General features: G+C 36.9%; 1 protein-coding gene across 1 annotated transcript in view; it reads right to left on the reverse strand.

Annotated features, from left to right (window-relative positions):
• Positions 1–1,527: 1,527 nt before the first annotated feature.
• LOC136862844 (ADP-ribosylhydrolase ARH3) overlaps positions 1,528–17,441 on the reverse strand; it is a 177,499-nt gene continuing 161,585 nt past the window's right edge. The window contains exon 6 of the mRNA XM_067139110.2: positions 1,528–1,863. Coding sequence (XP_066995211.2) covers positions 1,642–1,863 — 222 coding nt within the window. The 3' untranslated portion in view covers positions 1,528–1,641. The remainder of the gene's footprint in view (positions 1,864–17,441) is intronic.

Consider the following 17,441-nt stretch of genomic DNA (forward strand, 5'->3'; position numbering starts at 1 on the left):
AAGAAATGTATCACCAACATTGGACATTTTGTCTACTCACCTGCCTTGTTTAATTTAAACATGGAGAAGGAATTCTTGGTGTAATTGAGGGACTTGCTAGATTAAAGGAACTGTACGTAATTGTACATATGTATTCTTGTGTAATTTATCTTGTTGGTGACTTTTCATTATATTCAGTTCAGCATAAGGCCACCTAATTTGGTGTTGTCATTGTAGAGACAGTTGTGCACTAGAACCCTTTCCAGTCCCCAGCCTGATCTATTCCTTAGGATACAACAGACGATAGATGGGGCTTTGAACGCATTCAGTATCATTAGCCGTTTGCGACCTTGCACTTGCGAGTGGAATCCACTTGCAGATTTCTAATCAGATAGTACAACCAGTTTCTCCTATATTATCTCAGGCTTGGAATACAAAATTACTCTTCGAATATCTCTTGCTACAAGGTCAGGATTAGAATCAAGAAATGTATCACCAACATTGGACATTTTGTCTACTCACCTGCCTTGTTTAATTTAAACATGGAGAAGGAATTCTTGGTGTAATTGAGGGACTTGCTAGATTAAAGGTACTTCAACACATATGTCCAAGTGAGACAGACGTAACTAACGATGTCAGTCTTGTCACATGCTGGGGCTGTACCTTAATTAAGGCCACGGCCGCTTCCTTCCCATTCCTAGGCCTTCCCTGTCCTATGGTCGCCATAAGACCTATCTGTGTCGGTGCGACGTAAAGCCAAAAAAAAGTCTTGTCACAAATATAATGTTATGAGCATAGCTAATATAAAAATAATTCAAATCCAACAAGTGAATTTCTTCTGAACAGAATTTAAAATTTTGTGCTCTTAACAACAACAACAAACCAGTGGCACAATAGTCCAATAGGGTCCTGGCCTGAGAAGATGAATGTTGCCCAAGCAGGTGGCCTGCAGATAATGAAGTGCTTCACAGTTAGCGTGATGACATCCTCAACTGAACTGCTTGACTTCTTGACCAGATTTGCTGCTTCTCATATCAGACAACTCTTCAGTTGGTCTCACGAGGCTGAGTGAACCCTGTCCCAGACCTTACTCAAACCCAGGGCGTCCAGGCAAGAGGTAGATATGTTACGTGTCCTCCATAGGGCTCTACTGCAATGCACTTTTCTTGGTCACTTCCAATAAGCATGCAAGATACTGCTTAAAGTACAGTAGTTTTACCCACACATCAAAATACAAAATTAATGACATACATTCTTACAACTTGAGGATCTTACAGAATATAGCAGATATACAATGTGGAACTAACTTAGAACCAAGACTTGATAGACAGCTCAGAGATACCTCTAACTAGATCTATTTCAGAGAAGTGTGTGTGTGCTGCATTAATATAAGCAAATAAAGCTTAACTTTGTAACGATCAACAGTGAAACACTGCCAATATTTTAAGTTGTATTTCTGATAAGGGATGCATAGACCTATCCAACAAGTCCTTCAATTACTGGAGAATGTGACATAAAAACAGGTATCAAGCAAATGAAACAAAAATATGGTAAAAATCAGTTAATGGATGTTTATTATAATTTGCAAAATAATCTTAAGAAACTATCTAATATTCACTGGTATTCTTTTTTTCTAGATCTAGAGGTACCTAGAGATTGAATTCAACTTCCTTTTCCAGCACTTCTCGCAATGGAAGCATCATATAATTCATCGGCTAATTTGATGATCTCTTCTGATGATTCACAATGCTTAATAAAAGAATCATTTATCACACTGGAGCCATAAAATGCACCTGCAATGGCCCCTGCCACGCTAGCTATGGTATCTGTGTCTCCACCGAGAGAAATAGCATACTGGATTGTACGCTGGAAGGGATTCTCTGTCTGGAAATAGAAGAAAATATCATGAGGATGATGTACACCATATTAAGTACAGTGTAAGAACAGGAAAAGCATGTCAAGTATTAAAAGAAAAAAATTCAACCTGTCCAGATTTCAAGCTTTCCAGTCAGGTAATGTATTAAAAAGTAAAGATGCACCACAAAAGACAACACTCAAGACACTTTCACGCTAGAGCAGTACTACCATATACAGAGTGTTTCACCTAAAACTTGCACCCAAAATATTTCTGAAAAGGAAGGTGCTATCGATATGCTGTTTTCACAGAAATGAAGTGTAACCCAAGGACTCATAACTGTAGCCCATACACAGATTTTAATAATTATTAGAATGCGCATTTACTTTAGAAAGTTACATTTTTTCAAATGGTACAATGCCTGTTAACATTAACAAAATAAAACTTGAGTAAACGAGAATGTCAATGGTGGTTTTTTTTTTTTTTTAATTTCCAGGATTCTAGCACAAGTAGTATATGAGCTATTGTAGTTTGAAAATAGTAAATATCGGCAGTTGTCCGCTCCATATGTCAGCGCTAAGTTAACAAAAAAAAAAAAAAAAAAGTGAATAAAGAAATTCATTGCGATTCTGAAGAAGAAAGAGAACTGAACTTCAAAGGTTGTGTTCAAAATGGTGACCACCAGCTTCAATCCAAGCTTCCAGTCTGCCATGTAAAGACTAATGCACACATTCTAACATTAAATCAGAAATTTCAGTGCAGAGAACAGTAACAAGCAGTTTCACATCATCTGGTGTAATCGGTATGTCCTTGTAAACATTGTCTTTTGGCTTTTCCCAGAGAATAAATCTATTAAGATCAAATCTGGTGAATGAGCCGGACAAAGAACAGGTCCCCTTTGTCCAATCCAACGATTTGTAAACAATCGGTAAAGACAAGCTGTACTCATGCACTATGTACTGGACAGTCATCATGTCAATATCACATGTTTCTCCTACTCTGTAAAGGAACATCTAACATCTGTGGAAGTTGGTCTATTAGCAGGTTGAGATACTTTTCAGAATCTAGTGTTCCTTCTTTGAAAAAGGGGCATATGAACTGATGATTCACTATTCTACAACACACATTTAAACTCCATCGACGCTGATATTCCACCTGATAAAGCCAATTGAGATTGTTTACGGAACAATAGTGCATGTTCCGGAAGTTTACGAGGCCATGATTTGTCAATGTTCTTTCATTACTAAACAAGAAACATGACAAATCTGGTGTATCTTGTCTTAATGCTTATGTATAAAAGTTTTACACGATTTTCAAAATCATTTCCATGCAACTCTTGATGGGGAGACATGATACGGATGGAACTGATGATGGTAGAGAATGCGTGGTACACTTGCCTGATTTGTGCCACTTACTGCAAAGCAACAACAGCTAGAATATTCATTTCACCCTCATCTCCTGTCACTCGTTTGTTTCTGTTACGTTTCAAGATGTTACACTTTAGGTTTCATGTAATTGGTTGAAGTGGTTCACAAATAATTGTTGAGATGATGTCTACTGGGATATAGTTCTGCGTACAGAGCACAAGAACAAATAGCATTCTTCCTAAATTCTCCATACACCATTAATATGTCTTTCTTTTTCAGCGTAGATAAATACAGAGATGCCAACTTTCAAGAAAGGCAATTTGTAATGCAGCCGTTGGGGCGGGGCGGCGGCTGTAGAATTTATTTTTCCGAGATCTTACTAACTTAAATATCATTGAAAAATCAATGAACACCAGACAATTCAAGTAGATGTAACATATTCAAAGAATGGCATATAAAGAGTGTAGGATTCTTACATGCTAAAGTAACAGGTGATCTGCAGTACATATCTGAGTGGAGGATGAAGGATCATTTCTTTTACTGAGTACTGTAGTTGCTCCCTTAGCAGCTTGTAATTCCTGTTTGGTAAACATACACTGGTGACATGCTTTTTCTTTTGATATCATGTGCATGCTCTGCACTAACAGAGCACTTAACAGTTCGGAGTTCATATTAGCAAGGAATTCCGTCTTGTTCTTCCTCATCATGCGATCTAAAAAATCGCGGCTGCACACATTACAAAACACATATGAATGACATTTTGGGAAACTCAGTAAACAGGGCCATTTTTTCGAGTATTTCTCCCTAAATTTTTGAACTATTTTTGGTTTATTACTAGCGTCACTAGTCATGGTAACGTGATCACATGAACTTTCCTGCACACGAAATCGCTTCATTATTTCAAACCTTTCGCATTTTGTAACACACAATTCCATTAGCACATATCGCAGAAGAGCAATATATGTAAATTTGGCAACCAAAATCGCAATAAATACTTCTTCAAGTCACGCACACAGTATTCACAATGAAACGGAGTTAGTCACCACTTTGCCGCCAAAGCGAAGACAAAAGAACTCTGATACTTCCATGGAATTCTTATCATGTGACGAACAAAGAAAACAACTCCGCAAGTCATACCACTTCACAGGTGCCTATTTTTCCGGTACTGGAAGCAAACACTGTGTTCAGCACGTGAAAACTCTAAATATTCTTAAACGAGGAACAGGAAAGAGGTATAAATGATTACTGAGGAATCCGAAAATAATGTTCTGAGAATTCAAGCTGTAATGGCATTCCTTGTGTATCCTTTTAAACACTTCATACACTTAGATTTAAAAATCAACAAAAAATCGTAATTTTTTTTTGCTAGTGGCTCTACATCGCACCGACAGAGATATGTCTTATGGCAATGATGAGACAGGAAAGGGCTAGGACTGGGAATGAAGCGGCCGTGGCCTTAATTAAAGTACAGCCCCAGCATTTGCCTGGTGTGAAAATGCAAAACCACAGAAAACCATTTTCAGGGCTGCCGACAGTGGGGTTCGAACCTACTATCTCCCGAATACTGGATACTGGCCGCACTTAAGCGACTGCAACTATCGAGCTCGGTAAATCGTAATTTATGGTGTGTGATTCGTAAAGGCGTAATTATGATGGGTAATTCGTAATTATTACGATTGAATCGTAATAGTTGGCATCTCTGTAAATACCATCTTCCACCACGCCCTACTTCTTGAACTATCACAAAGTAACTGACAAGGAAGTTGCACTGCAATCGGTGTACTGTAAAGGAAACAAACGTAAGAACATCATAGCCTTGTAACTAAGCAGTGGATTGCTAGTGGCTTTACGTAGCATCGGCACAGATAGGTCTTATGTCGACGATGGGAAAGGAAAGGCCTAGGAGTTGGAAGGAAGCGGCTGTGGCCTTAATTAAGGTACAGCCCCAGCATTTGCCTGGTGTGAAAATGGGAAATATCTTCAGAGCTGCCGACAGTGGGATTAGAACCCACTATCTCCCGGATGCAAGCTCACAGCTGCGCGCCCCTAACCGCACGGCCAACTCGTCCGGTGGAATGGAGCAAACAACTGTCTATATTTACAATGTTTAAACTACTTGTACTAGAATCCTGGAAAAAAAACCCCACCACTGGCATTCTAATTTACTCTACTTTTATTTTAGCTAATATCAATAGGCATTGTACCATTTGAAAAATGTAACTTTAAAAAATAATACACGTTCTAATAAACAACCACAATGTGCTCCAAGCACATGAACTTCCCACACAAATAGCACTTGTATTTTGTTTTACGATTTTTTTTTTAGTCACAGTATGCGCACCGACCATGCACTTTTTCTTCCTGTGTAGGCACCGGCATGTTCTCAGCTGAAATGTTACAGATCTCTTGAATTCTCATTCGAGTCAGTCTTGGAACATGCTTGACTGTGGATCTTCTTTTTCGATGATCTCCAATTAAATTGAATACCAGTGTTTCTAAGAAAATTCTTCGCATCATATTAGCTTTAGGATTGTTGCTGTTCATTATCACAAAAGCATTTATAGCAGCAATGGTCATCAAACTGTAAAAGATTACCATAGGCCACCGGCAAGTTTATCTGGCACAGTTATACCCTGCACTAAGCTTATCAACCACAGCATATTTGACACTTGCGATGTATTTTTTTAGTAATAATATACAGCCAAGTTTCATTACCAACTTTCTGTTTAGAAAAATATAAATATTTATGTTTATTTCTGTTTAAATACTTATGAACTTGAAAAGCTGGAACGTATCTTAATGAAAGAAATAGAGTTCAAAATGGCTATGGAAGTAAGGAGAAATTGAAGGAACCTACCAGGAAACTGAATCTAGCAAAGAAGTAAGCTAAGGATAACATGATGGCAAGCATAATCGGTGGTCATACAAATCTTAGTGAAAAATGGAAGAGTATGTATAGGTATTTTAAGGCAGAAACAGGTTCAAAGAAGGACATTCCAGGTCATCATTAATGAACAAGGGGAGTGTGCATGTGAGGATCTTCAAAAGGCAGAAGTATTCAGTCAGCAGTATGTAAAGATTGTTGGTTACAAGGATAATGTCTATATAAGGGAGGTGAGTAATACTAAAAAAGTATTAAAATTTACCTATGATAACAATGACATTTACAGTAAGATACAAAAGTTGAAAACTAGAAAAGCAGGTGGAATTGATAAGATTTCTGGGGATGGCAATGGGTTGGGATACAGTACCATATCTGTAGTACTTATTTGATTATTGTTTTGGTCGGAGGAGCTATACCAGATGAATGGAGAGTTGCTATAGTAACCCCTGTGTATAAAGGAAAGGGTGATAGACATCAAGATGAAAATTACAGGCCAGTAAGTTTGACATGCATTGCATGTAAGCTTTGGGAAGGCATTCTTTCTGATTATATTAGACATGTTTGTGTTAATAACTGGTTCCATAGAAGGCAGTTGAGTGTTAGGAAAGGTTATTCCACTGAAGCTCAACTTGTAGGATTCCAGCAAGATATAGCAGATATCTTGGATTCTGGAGGTCAAATGGACTGTATCGCGATTGACATGTCTAAAGCATTTGATAGGGTGGATCATGGGAGACTACTGGCAAAAATGAGTGCAACTGGACTAGACAAAAGAGTGACTGAATGAGTTGCTATATTTCTAGAAAATAGATCTCAGAGAGTTAGAGTGGGTGAAGCTTTGTCTGACCCTGTAATAGTTGAGAGGGGAGTTCCTCAGGGCAGTGTTATCGGACCTTTATGTTTTCTTATATATATAAATGATATGAGTAAAGGAGTGGAATCGGAGGTAAGGCTTTTTGCGGATGATGTTATTCTCTATAGAGTGATAAATAAGTTACAAGATTGTGAACAACTGCAACGTGACCTCGAAAATGTTGTGAGATGGACAGCAGGCAATGGTATGTTGATAAACGGGGTTAAAAGTCAGGTTGTGAGTTTCACAAATAGGAAAAGTCCTCTCAGTTTTAATTACTGCGTTGATGGGGTGAAAGTTCCTTTTGGGGATCATTGTAAGTATCTAGGTGTTAATATAAGGAAAGATCTTCATTGGGGTAATCACATAAATGCGATTGTAAATAAAGGGTACAGATCTCTGGACATGGTTATGAGGGTGTTTAGGGGTTGTAGTAAGGATGTAAAGGAGAGGGCATATAAGTCTCTGGTAAGACCCCAACTAGAGTATGGTTCCAGTGCATGGGACCCTCACCAGGATTACTTGATTCAAGAATCCAAAGAAAAGCAGCTCGACTTGTTCTGGGTGATTTCCGACAAAAGAGTAGCATTACAAAAATGTTGCAAAGTTTGGGCTGGGAAGAAATGAGAGAAAGAAGACGAGCTGCTCGACTAAGTGGTATGTTACAAACCATCACTCTCCTGGCCAATATTCTTTAGCTCCTGTTCGCAAAAATAAACAAAATCCATCCTCATCGTTTCAACCAATCTAGTCTATGAAGACTTGTATTGACAATTGCCTCAAGCTAACATATGCTCAAATTTTCTTACGAAGAAGATCCACTTCAGTGCCAGACAAGAGTTGTTTTTAGAATTTTATATGACACAAATTTTCTTTTGGACAAAGATTTTAAAATTGTTTACAATGATTTTAACATGTGTTGTATATGTCATGTCTTAAAATCATATTTTATAACTACTATTCCTTAGTGTTTTAAACCTTACGAAATCACAGTTCAATTTTTATAAATTATAAATGTCAATGTCCTCTAAATAATGTTTAAGATTAAATAAGGCTGATGATGCCCAATAAAAGAAGGGCAAACTATGCCCCCTTAATGTTTGGAATTTCTATGTTTATTTAACCACATAACGTAGTATTAATTGTATTGAATAGGTGGGGTAATAAATATACTCCTTTTGTAAACTAAGTGAGATCGCTGTTTTCAATACGGAACAAAACTGAGAGTGATGGTTTGTGATGTAGTAGCCAACCAGGCAAGATGACAACTGAATAGATTCCTTAATCTTAAAACAAACATATGTAAATTAAACAAGGATACAGCTTTCCTAAAAAATTGTCTGAGACTGAAATTGATCCCAAAATTCTTATAATCAACACAAAGAAAGAATTTAAATAATATTAATATGAACAGCGTTCAAAATAGAGTAAATGATATTTGGTTAAAGAATGAAATTAAAATATTGTACAAAAGGGAAGCCCAATTGAACTTACAGCTATATCGAACACATTTAATAGTAGCCCAAGAATTGGCCCCGTTAGAATGGAAATCGTTCCAACAACATGTAGACAACAAATTGATGCATTTGATGGATAAGAAACAGGCGACACTAGTTAAAAAAACTAAGGCATTTAAGAGTATCCCAAACACAACATTCTAAGCAGAATACGGATAAACAGAAGATAAACCCTTTATGTACCAACACTCCTACAGTAGTAAATTTGACGGATACATAGTTTTCAGATAAAGACATAGAGCTCTTGAACAAGAGTCCTAAGTATAATTGGCCTAACAAGAATAAAGAGGTAGACATCATAAAAACAGTAGCCGAAATAGAAACCAACGTTTTCAAACTACTATACGAAATACAAAACAACATACAAACAGAATTAAAGAAAAAACTTCTAAGATTAGCAGAAAATCTGAATACTAAATTTGATCCTAATCAACACACATTAATACAAAACTTGAAAACCAAGATAGAAAACAAATATTGAAAAAACAGCAGATTTTTTAATAGTAATAGTTATACGGTACTTAATAAGGACCTGATAGTAAAAATACAGCGTAATTTAAAGACATTATTAAAGAAATCTATATTTCTCTTTAACGAACAAGATCAACAAAGACTTAAACATGAATCCTAACATCCCTGTAGCAAGAGCCCTTCCTAAAGTACATAAGAATGACATCCCAATACGTCCCATTATTAACTGTCGCAATAGTCCAACCGATAAAGCTTCTAAGTATATTCATGGCTTCCTTAAGAAACATTACACATTTAATAACAAGCAACCTTTACAGAATTCCATTGATTTTTGTGAGATCCTAAATAAGTTCAATCTACAACCTAATCACACAATATGCTCCTCTGACGTGGTTAACAAGTACTCAAATATTCCGACCAGAGACACTGTCAACATCATCCATAATAAAATTTGTAAACATAGTGGCCTCAGTAAAATGGAGATCGATGAGTTCATGACACTATTAAATTTTGTTTTGGACAACAACTATTTCACTTTTAATAAGAAAATTTATAAACAGAATGGCTTAGCAATGGGTGACCCAATTTCGGGCATCCTAGCTCATATTTACATGGACACGATTGAACACACAAAAATAAGAACTTATATTAAAGGGATTTGTTTATGGTTGAGATACATGGATGATACGTTTGTAATAATTGATAAGAATGTCACCAATAGCAGCAGTCTTAGAAAGCTTAAATAATATCAACGCTAACGTAAATTTCACTACGGAAGATGAAGACAAAGGCTCCTTAAATTTCTTAGACATGAAGGTCACCCGAACCAATAACACCTTTGATTTTCAGATTCACAGAAAGCCTACACATTCGTCCGTAACCATAAATAATTCCTCACTACACCTTGGTTCTCAGAAACAGGCATCTTTTTATAGTTTGATATATAGAGCATTAAGAATCCCATTATCCCCTACTAGCTTAAAAACAGAATTAAATTACATAAAGAACCTTGCCCAAATTAATGGTTTTAAGATCGAAATGGTAAACTGCTTAATTCATAAGATTAAAAACAAGATATCCACAAATCTTATACCAGACTAACCTAAAAAAAACTGAGTACGCCACTTTCACATATACCGTAGTAGCCCAGTTGTCCACCAAATTACTAACACTTTCAACAAATATAATATGAACATAGCCTTTAGAACAACCAACACAACACAAAATATATTTTTCAATTATAATAAAATCAATAACAACAAGAATAAAGATTCAGGCTCAGGGGTCTACAGGTTAACATGTTCCCAGTGTGGAATTTCATATGTTGGACAGACTGGACGAAGCTTCTTTATAAGGTACATGGAACACTTCAATGCAGAAAAACACAATAAATATTCGGCAATGAGCACGCATATGAAGGAAACTGGTCATCATTTCACTTCAATAGAAAAGGACCTCACAATAATCAGAAATACAAACAAAGGTAGACTTTTAAATGAATTAGATAATATATATATTTTTCTGGACAAAACATACAATAAAGAACGAAACCTTAACGATGATACAGAAGTCAAAGTCCCTTATATACTTGAACGCCTAAGTTATTAAAAACAGTCAATCCAAATCAGAACAGAGTCCCATGAATATTTAAATCCTTTGAATCAAAAACTCCCCTTATCTCATCGTATACTAAGCCTGCACTAGCCCCTCCAAACAATCCCCCTCCCACATTAACATTGACATGTGATGCTCCGCCTACCTCCGCTTCCCCTCAACATTCCCCTCCTCCTCTACTGCATCAATACAACACGAGGAGTAGGAACTCCAGACAGACCAACGCTGCTAATACATTAAGATAGACATAGTTACGGCGAATGAGTAAGTACCCGTTTTACATAACACATAACTCTTAGATATTAACATACGATTTAAACACACACCGTCATACACGTCTTCTTTTTGTTTCATTACAGTATAATCACTTCCTTTTCAACAATGTTCTACATCTTCTAGACGGACTACACCTTCATGAGACAGTCAAACATACCTGTCGAATACCAGATATACTCGTCTCAAAAGCAGCTTCAATCAGCACATAAACATCTTTTTTGCACTGGTCATATTACGATATATTTTGATAATTTATGGATCAACCAACTTAATAAGATAATTTAAAACATTCACCTTTTCTCCTGGCTCCTGTTCGCAAAAATAAACAAAATCCAACATCAACGTTTCAACCAATCTAGTCTATTGAAGACTTGTATTGACAATTGCCTCAAGCTAACATATGCTAGAATTTTCTTATGAAGAAGATCCACTTCATTGCCAGACAAGAGTTGTTTTAGAATTTTATATGACACAAATTTTCTTTTGGACAAATATTTCAAAATTGTTTACAATGATTTTAACATGTATTGTATATGTCATGTCTCAACATCATATTTTATAACTATTATTCCTTAGTGTTTTTAACCTTAAGAAATCACAGTTCAGTTTCTATAAATTATAAATGTCAATGTTCATTGAAAGGGGGGGTAGCAGCCTTTCGGTAGTTGCAAGGGCGGCAGTCTAGATGATTGACTGATACGGCCTGGTAATAATACTCAACATGGCTTAGCTGTGTTGATACTGCTACACGGCTGAAAGCAACGGGAAACTACAGCCGTAACTACCTCCCGAGGACATGCAGCTCTCTCTATATGAAGGATGTACTGACGATGGCTTCCTCCCGGGTAAAATATTCCGGAGGTAAACTAGTCCCCCATTCGGATCTCCGGGTGGGGACTACACGAGAGGGGGCAATCATCAGGGAGATGGATACTGACATTCTGCGAGTCGGAGCGTGGAATGTTAGAAGTTTGAATCGTTGTGGTAGGTTAGAGAATCTGAAAAGGGAGATGGATAGGCTAAAGTTAGATGTAGTTGGTATAAGTGACGTACGTTGGCAGGAAGAACAGGATTTTTGGTCAGGCGACTACCGAATTATCAACACGAAATCAAACAGGGGAAATGCAGGAGTTGGTTTAATAATGAATAAGAAAATAGGACAGCGGATAAGCTACTACGACCAGCATAGTGAAAGAATTATTGTCGCCAAGATAGACACCAAACAAATGCCCACCACAATAGTGCAGGTCTATATGCCTACTAGTTCAGTGGATGATGAAGAAATTGAAAGAATATATGAGGAGATAGAAGATTTAATACAATATGTTAAAGGTGACGAGAATCTAATTGTGATGGGAGACTGGAATGCAGTGGTAGGCCAAGGAAGAGATGGTAGCACAGTAGGAGAATTTGGATTGGGACAAAGGAACGAAATAGGAAGTTGGCTGGTTGAATTCTGCACTGATCATAATTTAGTCCTCGCCAATACTTGGTTCAAACACCACAAACGACGGCTGAATATGTGGACGAGACCTGGAGACACTGGAAGGTATCAAATAGACTTCATTATGATTAGGCAGAGATTCAGAAACCAGGTGTTGGATTGCAAAACTTTCCCAGGAGCAGACGTGGACTCTGACCACAACTTGTTAGTCATGAAATGCCATCTGAAGTTGAAGAAATTGAAGAAAGGAAAGAATGCTAAAAGATGGGATCTAGACAAGTTGAAAGAAAAGAGTGTGAGGGATTGTTTCAAGGAACATGTTGCACAAGGACTAAATGAAAAGGCCGAAGGAAACACAGTAGAGGAAGAGTGGAGAGTCATGAAAAATGAAGTCAGTAGGGCTGCTGAAGAAATGTTAGGAAGGAAGAAAAGATCAACTAAGAATCAGTGGATAACTCAAGAGATACTAGACCTGATTGATGAACAACGAAAATACAAGAATACTAGAAATGAAGAGGGCAGAAAAGAATACAGGCGATTAAAGAATGAAGTGGATACAAAGTGTAAGGTAGCTAAGGAAGAATGGCTGAAGGAGAAGTGCAAGGATGTCGAAGGCTGTATGGTCCTGGGAAAGGTAGATGCTGCATACAGGAAAATCAAGGAAACCTTTGAAGAAAGGAAATCTAGGTGCATTAATATTAAGAGCTCAGATGGAAAGCCACTTCTAGGGAAAGAAGACAAAGCAGAAAGATGGCAGGAGCATATCCAACAGTTGTATCAAGGTAACGATGTAGATAATTTGGTTCTGGAACATGAAGAGGCTGTTGATGCTGATGAAATGGGAGACCCAGTTTTGAGGTCAGAGTTTGACAGAGCTGTGAGTGACCTAAATAGGAACAAGGCACCTGGAATTGATGATAACCCGCTGAATTACTGACTGCCTTAGGAGAAACCAGCATGGTAAGGTGTGCAAGATGTATGAGACAGGAGAAGTCCCATCCGATTTTCGGCAGAATGTTGTTATAGCTATTCCCAAGAAAGCCGGTGCTGACAGGTGTGAAAACTACCGCACCATTAGTTTAGTATCTCATGCCTGCAAAATTTTAACACGTATTATTTACAGAAGAATGGAAAAACAAGTTGAAGCTGAGTTGGGGGAAGATCAATTTGGCTTCAGAAGAAATGTAGGAACACGTGAAGCAATCCTGACTTTACGTCTGATCTTAGAGGATCGAATCAAGAAGGACAAGCCCACGTACATGGCATTCGTAGATCTAGAAAAGGCATTCGATAATGTTGATTGGACCAGGCTATTTATGATTCTGAAGATGATAGGGATCAGATACCGAGAACGAAGAATTATCTACAACCTGTATAAAAATCAGTCTGCAGTGATAAGAATCGAGGGCTTTGAAAAAGAAGCAGCAATCCAGAAAGGAGTGAGGCAAGGCTGCAGTTTGTCCCCTCTCCTTTTCAATGTTTACATAGAACAGGCAGTAAAGGAAATCAAAGAGAAATTTGGAAAGGGAATCACAGTCCAAGGAGAGGAAATCAAAACCTTGAGATTTGCCGATGATATTGTTATTTTATCTGAGACTGCAGAAGATCTCGAGAAGTTGCTGAATGGTATGGATGAAGTCTTAGGTAAGGAGTACAAGATGAAAATAAATAAGTCCAAAACAAAAGTAATGGAGTGCAGTCGAACGAAGGCAGGTGATGTAGGAAATATTAGATTAGGAAACGAAGTCTTAAAGGAAGTAGATGAATATTGTTACTTGGGTAGTAAAATAACTAATGATGGCAGAAGTAAGGAGGACATAAAATGCAGACTTTTGTGTGGAGCGTGGCATTGTATGGAAGTGAAACATGGACGATAACTAGCTCAGAAAGAAAGAGAATAGAAGTTTTTGAAATGTGGTGTTACAGAAGAATGCTGAAGGTGAGATGGATAGATCGAATCACGAATGAAGAGATACTGAATCGAATTGGTGAGAGGAGATCGATTTGGCTAAATTTGATGAGAAGAAGAGATAGAATGATAGGACACATCTTAAGACACCCAGGACTTGTTCAGTTGGTTTTTGAAGGAAGTGTAGGTGGCAAGAACGGTAGGGGTAGACCAAGGTTTGAATATGACAGATTAGAGCAGATGTAGGATGCAATAGTTACGTAGAAATGAAAAGGTTAGCACAGGATAGGGTGGCATGGAGAGCTGCATCAAACCAGTCTATGGACTGATGACTCAAACACACAACACACAAATGTCAATGTCCTCTAAATAATGTTTGTTTTAAGATTAAAGGATTAAAGGATTGGAATGACTTACCACGGGAAATGTTCAATACATTTCCAATGTCACTGAAATCATTTAGGAAAGGCTAGGAAAACAACAGATAGGGAATATGCCACTTGGACGACTGCCTTTAATGCAGATCAGTATTGACTGATTGATTGAAATCTCCACATCCAAAAGACCTAGAAAGATGAAATCAGGAACATACATTTATTTTTACCCTGTAGGTGCACTAAGAAAGGATTTTTCAAAATTCAGCTTCTACCTTAAATTTAGGCCCTTTGCCCAATAGCATAGGCTAATACAGGCGAAATCGAATTTGTCGTACAAGGATGAGACAAAGCTCATTTTAAGTCTCACGACTTGTGGAACAAATCTCGCATGTTTTAAGGCCCTAAAACCTCCCATTTTCGAGATATTGACATAACACTGCCACAGCTCTATGATCTAACTTCTGGAGAGCAGACATTGACAGACTCACGAATGAGGGGATCAGAAGCATTAAAACTTCTGCTTGGCAGATTGTGTAAGACGTGCAGAAAAACTGCAGGAAGAAGGTTTATTCTGTGAGAAAAACTCATGGTATTCACTTTCAGTTGTCTCATTTACAGCAATACGATCAAACGTGCTTCTACATGTTGCTTTCTCATTTACAGTTATATGATCACACGTGCTTCTGTGTTCCATCAGCTTTATACTGTTCACTGAACTTACTTTTATTCGTCATATACATCTTATTTTCCTTTATATCTCTTTTCTATTTTCTTCTTGTTATGCATAGTATCTGTAATGGGTTCTAGCTCATTGTACACAACTTTGTTAGGTATTATCCACCACTGTCCATCTTTCTGGTATGTTTTGTTGATGCAGGTCCTTCCAATCCTCCTTGCATGCTTGTCTCTATAGATGAGCAAAGTGGCTCAGTAGTTAGTGAGACGTAAAACCACTAACATAATAGCAAGGGATATATTTGTACCTCAAACTAAACTCTCAAATCAGAATAATGAAATAATGAATAACTGTTAATTAAAATTCACATTCTTACTTCTACAGATTTCTAATTTTTAACTGTTTCCATGCCTATGTTGACAATGTTTTGACACACTCTTAGTGTTGTAACAGCCACTAAGTCAAGCACCATGCCAGGCCAGGTGTGTTTTGGAAGTAAACAATGCCTCATGCAATACAGTTGTGCGTGATATCAAAGTTTTATTTTGTATTCTCCAACCCAAACATGAGAAGACTTGGGTGAATCAGATATATCTTACTTCTAAGCGGAAAATAGAACTGTCAATCCGAACGCATCAACTTCCTTTACAAAACTTCCTAAAAAAATTTTTTGGATATAAAAGTTACCCGATCTAATAACTCCTTTGAATATCAAATTCATAGAAAGCCTACACACTCGTCGATTACAATAAATAATTCTTCATTACATCCTGGATCGCAAAAACAGGCATCTTTTTACAGCCTAATATATCGAGCCTTAAGAATCCCCTTATCTCCCGTAAATTTGAGAACTGAATTAAATTACATAAGAAATCTTGCAGTAACCAATGGATACAAAATTGAAATGATAAACCGTCTGATATATAAAATAAAAAACAAGCTATCCACTAACCTCAAACCAGATAGGCCCAACAGAAATAAACATTACATGTAATAAATATCATTTTTGGTCCGTATTGATGATGTAGATTGAAATAATAACATTAAGTTATTTATTAGACCACCTAATCAATACAAGCTAACAAATTTATGTAAATCATCCAAGACGATTTTGTATTGATTAGGTGGTCTAATAAATAACTTAATGTTATTATTTCAATCAGAAATAAACATGCCGTTTTCACATATAACAGCCCAACTATTCACCAAATTACTAATACCTTCAACAAGTATAATATAAACGTAGCTTACAGAACAACCAATACTACACAGAACATATTTTTTAATTATAATAAAATAAATAATAATAATAATAATAATAATAATAATAATAATAATAATAATAATAATAATAACAGCAAATATTTAAGTTCAGGAGTATACAGGTTGACATGTTCGCAGTGTGGTCATTCATACGTTGGCCAGACTGGGCGAAGTTTTATTACAAGATATATGGAACATTTCAATGCCGACAAACATAACAAATATTCCGCTATGAGTACACACATGAAGGAAACGGGCCACCATTTTACCTCAATAGAAAAAGATCTGACAATAATAAGGAATACTAACAAGGGAAAACTACTAAATGAATTAGAAAATATTTATATTTAGCTGGATAAAACATTTAATAAAGATCGCAACCTTAATGACAACACGGAGATTAAGAGTTTTTTATACACATTAATACCTAAGTTGTTGAAAACAGTTATCCCAAATCAAAAGAAAATTCTGCATATATTAAAAGTTGCCAATTCAACAACTCCATCTACCCCCCCGAATACTAAACCTACAATTCCCCCTCTGAATAATCCCCCTCCCGTACCAATACCAATATGTATTACTCCGCCCAATTCTTCCCTCCCTCAACCCATCCCCCTCCCTCCGCCGCACCCTTACAATACGCGTAGCAGGAACGCCAGTCAGACTAACGCTAATAACAGAACAAGACAGACACTCTACGGCATTCGAGTAAGTATCCATTTTTACGTAACCCATAACACTATACAATCACATCCATTATTTATACACACACATTAAATGCGTTTTTATATTTCTTTGCAGTTTATCAACATTCTAACCATTGAGATTTACACAACAAATGGGAAGACTACTGATGTAGTGATAAATATTTCAACTAGTACATAGGAAAATTTTCAACGTATATTCCATTTTAACGTATTCTCACCTGAATGTGTTTTAACCAATTTACGGTAACT

This window comes from Anabrus simplex, chromosome 2 (genome assembly GCF_040414725.1).
Source record: "Anabrus simplex isolate iqAnaSimp1 chromosome 2, ASM4041472v1, whole genome shotgun sequence".
NCBI classification, from domain to species: Eukaryota; Metazoa; Arthropoda; class Insecta; order Orthoptera; family Tettigoniidae; genus Anabrus; species Anabrus simplex.